The sequence below is a fragment of the Arachis hypogaea genome, chromosome 10, assembly GCF_003086295.3.
Source record: "Arachis hypogaea cultivar Tifrunner chromosome 10, arahy.Tifrunner.gnm2.J5K5, whole genome shotgun sequence".
NCBI classification, from domain to species: Eukaryota; Viridiplantae; Streptophyta; class Magnoliopsida; order Fabales; family Fabaceae; genus Arachis; species Arachis hypogaea.
In genome coordinates, this window is record NC_092045.1 from 31,492,205 (window position 1) to 31,503,124 (window position 10,920).

At 35.4% G+C, this 10,920-nt stretch overlaps 1 protein-coding gene across 24 annotated transcripts; it reads left to right on the forward strand.

Moving 5' to 3' along the window:
- Window positions 1–37: 37 nt before the first annotated feature.
- LOC112715524 (uncharacterized) lies at window positions 38–8,701 on the forward strand. 24 transcript variants are annotated; one of them, XR_011866568.1, is made up of 11 exons: window positions 38–585; window positions 697–1,080; window positions 1,413–1,560; window positions 1,689–2,240; window positions 2,407–2,465; window positions 2,636–2,711; window positions 5,544–5,624; window positions 6,102–6,822; window positions 6,971–7,371; window positions 7,455–8,389; window positions 8,477–8,701. XR_011866568.1 is itself a non-coding variant. In XM_072204774.1 (7 exons), exons 4-6 carry the CDS (start codon window positions 2,006–2,008, stop codon window positions 2,681–2,683), a joined length of 342 nt encoding a protein of 113 aa, XP_072060875.1. In that variant the 5' UTR covers window positions 38–585; window positions 697–1,080; window positions 1,413–1,560; window positions 1,689–2,005; the 3' UTR covers window positions 2,684–2,711; window positions 2,808–3,610. The 24 variants fall into 24 exon arrangements, 15 of the variants coding, with proteins under 15 accessions (XP_072060875.1, XP_072060877.1, XP_072060873.1 ...); XR_011866569.1 differs by having other exon boundaries at window positions 1,697–2,240; XR_011866570.1 differs by having other exon boundaries at window positions 38–1,080; window positions 1,738–2,240.
- The last annotated feature ends 2,219 nt before the right edge of the window (window positions 8,702–10,920 follow it).

The following is a 10,920-nucleotide window of genomic DNA, read 5'->3' on the forward strand; positions in this document are numbered from 1 at the left end:
GAGGTGAGAAGGGGCTAGGCAAAAGGCGTCGGTTCAGGCAAACCGGTTTGAATCGGTTTTCGAAGGAAATCTTATATTATAGTGAACCCTCTTATTGACGGTGCACCCTGTTCCATCCTTTCTTGTAGCCGTCGAAGGAAATCGCTGATGCCACGTGACTCATGTCAGTTCTAGACTTCTAGCTATTTGTTCTCAAGTGTCTTATCGTTTGGAGAACTAATCGCAGCCCTAGGGCACGCAGCGCACACGGCAGCCCCTCACCCTCACGTACGGCGGCACCTTTCCCTCTCAGCCCTCTCTCTGTCTCTCAACTGCTTCTCTCGCCTTCACGGCCATGGTGCTGTATTGCTTCTTGGTGACGAAGACCCTCAGCGACGACGACACCACCAGTGGCTGCGAAGTGCGACGGCGCTTCTCTGCTCTATTTTCCCAGGGCTGCTGTCCCCGGTCGTCTTCTTCTTCCCTGCCACCATCAACAAAGAGTAACGGGGATTTCACTATTTCCCACATTTCCCACTCATGCTTGAGCTTACTTCCACTCCATCCACTTCTAACAATGCCAATTTATCTTGTTTCCAACCAACGGTTGCTTATGCTTCTCCTCATTCTCATTACAATTTATTTGTTCCCCTAAGTATTTTTCCTCTTTTCATTTCTTCATAGTTCTGATTCTTCCTGTATTTTCTGTATGCGAAGGTTTGCTTGTATGAATGGTGGCTGGTTAAAGCTAAACATGGATTCGAAGGAAAGTAGTTAGCCGTTGGAGGCATTACATAAAAAAAATAAGAAACTTAGCTTGATTTTGTTTTAGGGTTTTTCGTGACCTTGTTTTACCTCTTTTAAGGCATTTTGGTGATTTGTTGAAATTGCTTTGGAGTAATGTCTTCCTTGAAATATGTAATATGGTAATTGCATAACTTGATTCTGTGAATCAGGGAAGAAGTAGTGCGTGTCTTCACCAGTGCTCCCATTGCCAAACGGCATGATCTATTCTCTCTTGAGACCACAGATGGGATTTATATTATCATAAGGGGTTTCATTGACGAGTAGCGCACCATTGATAATGGTTTCCCTTTTGAGGTTTGTAGCCACTACTCATTGGTGTATTCTCTCTCTACTTCTCTACTTGATTAATTGCGTTTGCAAATTGATTCATTACATGGTGGTTTGGGAACTTCATATGGCATCAATATGCATATTCTGTCTTGGAAGAGATTTATACTTGCATCTACCCATGAATTCCCTCATAATTAAGCAGTTTAGTGCTTAATCTGGTTGTCAAACTTTTAAATGATGGGTCAGCAGTAGATTGGATGGAAACTATTAAGTTTTGGTTTGCGAACAAACATCAAAACAATGTATAATTTTATGTCTTCCCAATTTGATTTTTCACCCGTTTTCTATGTTGCTAGGTTTTCAATAATTTCTTATTTGGTTTTCCTCAAAACTGGGAAAGCTATGCAGCAGATTTGATTAGGGATGAATCAAATATTGGCACTGATTTGGGTAGTGCTGTTCCTAAAACTGTATCATCAATTGATCTTGAGATCTTCTCTGCTGGTAAATATTTGGATGATGTTGAATGATTTGGTTCTATGATTATTTACATTTACACGTCTTATAGTTTCTTTGATATTTTATCATTTCGTATCTCCAAGATCTTTTGTTATCCATCTTGATGTTTTAAGTGTTACAGCTTAAGAAAAATCTATCCTATCTTCTTCGAAACCTTTAAAGGAAGCATTTGGAGCTCATGGGAAGCCACATGCTGAAGTTGAATGGCATGATTCTAATGCTACATGTGGGGTTAATGCTGCTCAAGGTAGTGGCAGCATTAGACATGTTACCAGGTTTCATAACATGAAAGTCTGTCAGCAGAAGCAGCCAGCTTCTGGAATTTCTCTAAAACATCCAGAGGAACTGAATAGTCCAGTGACACCAGTTTAGTTGCAATCTCTGGAAAAAGTAACTACAGAAAAAGTAAATACACCATCTGAGCATCTCGATGAAAGCTCCACATCTAGAGTTTCTAGGACTTTATTTGAAAATAAATAAGGCTGTTCCAGGAGAAAGAAAGCTACAAGTGAAAAAAGTCAGATCACGTGTGAACGAAAAAGGTCTAGATCTGCCACTGCAACCAAATATCCACGAAAAAAGGGGTTTAAGCCCATCAATCATTGGTGAGGAAGAGAAGATATCCTCAGTGTCTATTCTATCAAGTTTCAAAAAGTCCAGATCAGGTAAGTATTTCCTGTTAGTTATTTCCCAGTTCTCATTCTATAAAAGCTAAATCTTATTTGGCCTAGAGATACTTGATGCACTAGTGCACTTTTCATGCACTTACTAATATCTTTGCTCGATGTTATTGTTAATCTTCTTGAATTTTGTGATCGAATTATATTGCAGGAAGGTTGCTTCTACCACCCTTAGAGTTTTGGCGTAACCAGATACCAATTTACAATGCGGTATGTGATATCTTTGGTTGATTTTACAGCATTCAATTAGCTTTTTTTTTCTGACCCCAGTATTTCCTTTACTTTTATTTATGAAATGTATATGTCAGATTTGGTTAGCACAGAAGTTTCGTTACTACTACATATTTTGCACTTTTTCATTTTTTTATGTTACCATCTAGGACCATGTGGTTACAGAAATTCAGGGAGGTGCATCTCTGGTTGAATAGATAAAGGTTCTTCAGCATCATTGAGCCGGTACTTCTTTTGTTGTAAATCAATAATTTCCAGTTGAAGATTCAAATTTCCCTTGTGTAGATGCTTTGTTGTTTACATTTGTCATTTTTCTGATAGACTCATTCCTATTATGCTGCCTGATCAGTGGATGCTCTTATACTGTAGCTCATGATATTTAGCAAGTGGAGGTCAATCTGTGCTAAAGCTAATGCAAAACTAAGATGTTAACTGTTACTAATTTGAAGAAAATCACAAAATTTCCTAGGAGAATTTGACATATTTTAGAGGTAAGTTTGAATATAATTGAAAATTTTGGGTCTTTGTACTAAAACATTGTTGTAGCACTTCTGTTCATCTAGGTCTGTGGTACAAAATGGATGTTGGGTGCTTGTGGAATCTAAACCTTTTTTGAAAACTGAGCATAAAAGGAGAAGTATTTCTCTTGGATGAAAACCAATGCAGTTTAAACAAGTTTCATCAACAACGCACAATACATGGGAAGAGGGATCTAATTGGAGAAATAGACAGACAGGGATACATTGCAATGCATGGACTCTAGATTTTATTGTTTCTTGTTGAAAATAGTCCATGTTGTTTGGAAGAGTCTATGCTTGCTCTGCGGTACATAAAACCTAATAATAGACAAATAGCATATTTTAGTTTTAGACTTATTGAGTTATAGTTCTTACTTCTCACTCCTTATCAGGTCAACAAAACTCTCAAACAACTTCATCCCTAGGTCAACTGAAATTTATAGAAACCTTAGATGATAGAAATAAGATTTATTACATTTAAATTGGGAGTATGCATTCTATTAGTTCAACTCACTTGTTAAATAAGATACCTTGGCAATTAACTGATGCTATCTGTGAAATGCTTTAGATTTATTATATACAGACATGCTTTCTTCTTTTTGATTAGTTATACCTTGCACCTGTCATTATATCGGCAATCGCGACAGAAAATTTCTGTGCTCGTTACAATTATAAGACTACACATTCTTTCTTAAAAGATAAGCATGCCTATTTTTAATCTTTCAAGACAGGAAAATGCATAATAAGCTGGTTACATTGACGGAGGCTTTTCGCTCATACCTTGATGAATGACAATGTATTTCCTAATTCTGTTGGTTCTAGTGGTTGTATGGTCGTGGTAACAAATTTGGTTGGTAATGTGCATCAGTTGCAACTTGCAAGTTGTTACTTATTGCAATATAATTTAGCTGATTAATCTTCATTGATAAAAAGTTACAGTATTATACTGTTATCAAGATAAATATTATTGCAAAACATGCACTCTTGTCTCTCCTGGTAGTGGGACAAGTGTATAATTATTGCATTTCCATTTTAATAAGGCTTTAAGCATGGAGCTGGTATTCTCCGTGAATGGGGTCTCTCACTATGCGTTTACATTTTGAAATATGAAAATTTATAACTTTTTTGAGCTTTTAGATGGCCTCCTAACTAGGTTAGAGATGTAATGCTTGAATGATACGATGGTTAGGTTATGTAAATTTTGTATATTGATGATCGTCTAGCATGATTTTGCTTAATTAAATGTGTCAATTTAATTAAATCTGTCATGGGTTGTGGCTCGAATAGAAATGACAAAAAAATGGGGAATTTTCTTATCTTTTTTTGGTCTGGGGGCATTTTTTACAATCCCAAACCTTTAAGGAAACTTTGGCCTTTTCTTAATATGGATAATTTATTGTGAATTGCAAGCTGCTCTCCTTTTCTTAGAAGTAAGAATAGTAATGGATAGAGTAGAGTAAATAGATCTAATTCTAATTTTATTTCTGGGATGATTTTTTTAGGTTTAATTTTTCTATTTAGGATTGCACATGAATCGGATAATATTTGCATATCCACGGTAATTATCCGCATCCGATCCAAATTTTGCAGATATTATCCGATCCGCAAAGCCATCAAATTGGATTCGCACTATGGTTGGATCGAATTGCGGATTTGGCAGTGATATCTATGGATCCTATCCGCAAATCCGCATATCCGCATATCCGCACATCATATATAAATAGCATAGTTTAAGAAAATAAACCCTAATGTGATATGAATTTTAGTGTGTTATTTTATGAATTTTATGATATTCTGTTTTTAATTTTTTATGTTGTACTTTAATTTAGAATAATTAAACTTAAATCTTGTGTTATTATTTTGTTTTTCTTATTCAAGAGAATTATTATTGATAATATTTTAGGAGTAAATAGGTTTAAACAGATAAAAAATGAATTTTCTGGATATTTTTTTGTAAAAATAGCCAAACAGAATCTTAAAATAGTTTTTTTTAATAATGTGGATATACCTGATATCTGATCCGATCCGACCTAAACAAATGCGGATATTGTATCCGATCCAATCCGATGAATGCAGTGCGGATCGGATAGAATTTTAGGCTATATCCGATCCGTGTGCAGCCCTAATTATGTTGATCCTATAGTTTCGTGAAATTTTCAATGGATTAATCTCTACATACAAGCGTTTTGCGCTTACAAGCTTTACAAGTCCGGAAGAGAACGAATCCGTTAAACGCACTGTTTATGTTACGTACGTTTCATGCGCTCTATAATAGACTTTTAAATCAATCCAAATAAATTAAAGCGCGAATATATAACTTTCATTTTTCAAAAGATTTCGTTTCCTTTTTCGAGTTTCTTGCCAAATTTATTCGATCTCCTTCGTGCGTTCTTTCTTTGCCTTTTCATTCGTTGTTTTACGTGCGTTTATCACTGGTTTCTTCTTTGTCATTTACGTGAGTTTCTCTGTCTGTATTCTTGTTTTATTTTTTTTCCGATTTTCATGGTTTCTAAAATCAAGCTTTGAACTCGTTTTGAAGATAATGGATGATTCAACTTCAGATTGTCAACTGAATCAAGGCGAAGTGGATTTTGAATTTGAATCGAACGAAGTTCCTGAGGTGTGATTTAGTTTCAGTTAATCATTGAATCTTAATTTGATGCAATTAGTCGTTTATGATTGTCTAGCTGAATAATCCGTGAACATTGACTGTGAAATTAATGTGTGAACATAATCTGTGAATTGAATCTAATGTACTAGTTTTGATTAATTTTCTGCATTTTATACCAGACGTTCGGGTGTAGATCAGAACTTTTTGGGTGTGTTTTAGGAAAGTTTGGGTGTATTTACAGTTTATGACTTTTCTTGTTATTTTAGTTGAGTTGTTATTCGGGTGTAGATCAGAACTTTTTGGGTGTATTTAAGGGAAGTTTGGGTGTATTTACAATTTATGACTTTTCTTGTTATTTTAGTTGAGTTGTTGTCATTTGGGTGTAGATCAGGAATACTTGGGTGTATTTTAGTTGAATTGTTACTTTTTTATGACGTGCAGAAACTCTATCGTATATCCTTGTTTTTAACATCATGTATTTTGCAGCCCCTCTATGTTGTTGATGACTAGTTTGTTCCCAAGGTTGGAATGACTTTTAACACTTTTGAAGATGCTGCAAAATTTTACAAGGACTATACGAAGGCTGCAGGTTTTTCTACAAGAGTTCGGAGCACAAATAAGAAGGAAAATAAAATTAAGAATCAATTGATTACATGTAGCAGAGAGGAAAAATGGAAATCTAAAATATCCTCGACCGAGAAGACAAATCCCACAACTAGTTTAAATTTTCCTGCAAGAATTTATATACACACATTGAAGGATGTTGGTGCTTAGATCATTTCGAAGGTCGTGTTGCATCATTCATATCCTTGCTTTCCAACTCAAGCAGAGATGCTCAAACAGCACAGGGAACTAAGTATGTCTGTTCGTCGTACAATAGAGAATAACGAGAAAACTGGTATCAGACCAAGCAAAACTTACCAATCATTCATTGCGGCAGCCGTCACCACGAGTTAAATTTTATCGAAAAAGACGTGAGAAATTACATCACGAGAGAAGTGCAGAATATTTCGGAACAAGAAGATGCAAAGAAATTCGGGAAATATTTATTAAGAATGAAAAAGAAGAATCAGAATTTCTTTTTTGAGCTCAAACTCGAGGACGATCAGTTGATTAAGTTGGCTTTTTAGGCCGACATAAGGAGCAGAGCTACCTTTGAGTATTTCGGAGATGTTATTTCATTCGACACCACCTACAATACAAATAGGTAATATGCTGTTCTTGTTTATGATGCCAAATTAATTTTGTTCTATGAATCTGCTGCAGAGGTGTATATTGGATGTTTTTGGGTGTATAAAATCATCATTTAGGTGTACGTAATGATTTTCATTCTGCAATCTCGTAATTTGTTTCAGGTATAATTTGGTTTGTGGTTCTTTTGTCGGGGTGAATCACCACGGTCAGTCAACACTTCTTGGATGCGCTTTGATGAAAAATGAAGAAATTGAATCATTCAAATGTTTATTTCAATGTTATCTTCCTTGCATGGGAGGAAATATTTTGAAAGGGATTCTCACCGATCAATGCACGTCAATGAAAAGGGCTATAGAGGCTTGTATGCCAACAACAATTCACCGTTGGTGTATTTGGCACATCACGAAGAAGATTCCAAGCAAATTAAATGGGTACAAGAGACACACAGAAATTGAGCAAGAAATGAGCCAAGTTGTTTGGAACTCTCATAGTAAAGACTCATTTGATAGGAATTGGAATAATTTTCTGCTGAAGTATGGTCTTGTGGACAAGTGGCTTTCAGGTAATGTTGTTTAAAATCTACAACAAAGGTGTAAATTGCATGTTTTTGGGTGTAATATAGCCTTATTTGGGTGTATTCTACAGATCTTTACGAAGACCGTCATATATAGGTTCCAATTTATCTGGATCACCACTTCTGGACAGGGATGAGAAGCACACAAAGGAGTGAGAGCATGCATTCATTTTTTAACAAGTTTATTACCTGGAACAACTCACTTATTCAATTTGTCAAACAATACGATAATTACCTCGGAAGCAGGGAACAAGCAGAGAGAGAATCGAATGCGGCAAATTTTTATACGGTCATACCGTGTGCAACAAAATCCTCCATTGAAACTTAGTTTCAACATGTGTACACTCACCAAAAGTTTAGGAAAGTCCAAGCACAATTCAGAGGGAAGGCAAATTGAATCACAAGATTAACGAACTCTGCTCTAGGCTATTCAGTATACGAAATTGGAGAACAAGTTTTCAGTTCAATATTCAACAGGTTTGTGGTTACTTACGACTCAGTAGCAGCCCAAGTGAAATGTCAATGCTTATTATTCGAGTCAAGAGGGATATTGTGCCATCACGCACTAAGCGTTTTAAACTTTGAACGAGTAACCCAAGTGTCACCGAGATATATATTGGAATGATGGAGCAAGAAGGTAAAGAGGTGACACACACACATCAAGAGCAGCCACAACGAGCCACTGTTGGAGCTAAAAAGCAAAAGGTTTGACGAATTGGTGTTTCGTTCGCAAAATATTTGCGAATTTGCATCAGAATCAGAGGAGCTGACTGCCATTCTGCATCGTGCGTATGATAATGTCATGGTTGAAATGGAAGAATTGAAAGCCAAAAGGAAGGGGATATGTTCGTTATCTCATGAAGATGCCAACTTGGAATCCATTAACGAGCTTCAAAGCCCTCCAAGGGTTTGAACAAGAGGACGTCCAAAAAATAGGCTAGGTTCAAAGTTGGACAAACAGATTGCAAATGCCTCAAAGAAGAAGAAAATGAAAGCTTTAAACGAGGTAAAAGTGATGTTCTTTAAATATATGATGATTGAGTTTAATTTTCTTGTTAATAGTTTTGCTAATATGTGCATTTATTATTTCCAGTTAAACCTCTTTGATGCTACATCAGAGGTGCGTCCAAATTCCAGCCAATATCAAGGACATGTTATGAATTATCAGTTCAGGAAATCAGCAGCAGTGGATAAATTTTTGGGTGTATAGTTACAGAATATGGGTGTAAAGCTCAGTTTTTTTGGTGTATTTTTGAATTTTCTTATGTTTGACATTTTATATTTATATATTTTCAGATGCTACTGTTTATGTTATAAATTATTGTTTTGTTTAGTTTTTATGGTTTAGGGTTTAGGGTTTAGGATTTAAGATTTAGGGTTTAGGGGTTTAGCGGTTAGGGTTTAGGGGGTTTAGAGTTTAGGGTTTAGGGTTTAAGGATTTAGGGTTTAGCGGTTTAGGAATCTAGCATCAGGGGATATAAGTTTGGGTGTATATTGAAATTGTTGGGGTGCAAAATTCCATGTTTTGGGTGTATAGTAGGTTGGGTGGTTTAGTGTTTAGGGTTTAGAATTTTAGGGTTTAGGGTTTAATGTTTAGGGCTTAGGGTTTAGGGTTTAAGGTTTAAGGTTTTAGGGTTTAGGGTTTAGGGTCTTAGGGTTTAGGGTTTAGGGTTTTAGGGATAAAGCATCAGGGGATAGAAGTTTGGGTGTATATTCAACTTTCCTTGGGTGTAAAATTTCATGGTTTGATGTTTTCCTTCATATTTTAGCACCTGTAATTTAAACCTTTTGAATACCGCAGAGACAGTTTAATTATGGAAATTTTTTTTATAATAAAACTGGATTATATTGGCAAAACTTTACAGCGTGTGTTCAAATTGTTACAAGACTACATAACAGTTAGATTAATCAGTGTCAATATCATTAGAATCTATCTGACAATATGGACTCAATAACAATGAGGATGGCTTACACAGTCTTATTGTGTCACTTTCCCTAATGGCTTCAGCTTTGTCTTGATTCATTTCATGGAATAGAATCCGGGAAGCATATTCTACTCTATAGTGGTCCACGTCGTCCTACAATTTAAAAGAATATTCTTTTTAATCAACCATGTTAATTTAGTAAAGTAATACAAAATCATATAGTTTTAAACAGAATTACCTAGGTCCAATTGTCCCATTCATACTTTCCCCTTTTAACATTTTCGGGCTGAATTATTTCAAGCTACTTCATTACATAAATAGCACAGTCATAACTGAAAAATAAGAAATAAATGAGCAAATTACATATAGGAAAGATTAATTTTCAGAGTGAAAGATTTATACATTGTCTTTTGGCATGAGATGTTAATGTGTGGTGGTTCAATTTCTTGATCCTTTCTCTTCAGAGGTGCCCTCCCAGCATATACTCTCATTCTTGAAATTACGTATCCTTTAAAACACAAAACAAATCAGTAATATATGAATAAAATTAATAAAAGAATACACCCAAATGAGCACAAATTTACACCTTATATTAAACAGAAATACACCCAAATGTTAAAATACAAAACACAGAAACAACTTACAATGAATTTATTTAGGTTCATTCTAGCATCGAAGGGACATTTCTTGTGATATGGGTCGAGTATATAAAATTTTCTCTTTCTTGCATCAGCCACCCATAACCACCAATAGTTTGAATAGCAAACAGGTGCAAAAATCTGAAGCATGCCCACATTAAACAATGTTTTAGTTTATTTGGCACATAAGTAAAGAATGGTGATAAGAAATTTTAGAAATGAAAACTTACATATGGATGTGATTCTAATTTTTTGAGGTCTAAGAAGGGTACAAACATTGGGTAGTCTTCCACCCTGAATGGCTTTTTGGTTTTAGGCTGTAAGAATTTCCTATTTGGATGATTTTCAACGGCCATGTTATGCAACAATTGTGAAACACCAAATAAAATAATTAATACACCCAAATGAATACAGAAAATACACCCAAATGAATACAGAAAATACACCCAAATAAAGACAGAAAATACACCCAAATGAATATAGAAAATACACCCAAATGAATACAGAAAATACACCCAAGGTTGAATTGAAATACACGTATATTTCTTCTTGAAATCTTTTAACGTTTTGCTGGTTAAAGATGAGGCACATGGCAGAGACAATCTAGAAAAAAAAGCCCAAATTAATTTACATCAATCAACATTGCAGTTACATTTCATGATAAAATCATTAATGTTATTCTAATATTACCTCAGCTTCTATATGTGTATCAGCTTTCAGAGATGTAAAGTGGACTTTTGACAAAATGTATCGATCTTGGGAATTGAGTGTGCACACGGCGTCATACTCATTAGTGCTTCCATCTCCGTATGTCTTCACACGTGTGGCCCAGACGTAGCATTTCTCTTTCATTTCAGCCGAGATCTCGTTTGTCCTCACAGGAGTTTCAAACTTTTCAAAACTTTCTTCGCCACTTTGCTTTTGAATCTGTGGACTTTTACCTTCTGTTTTCACCCCACTACTTGCAATTTTTT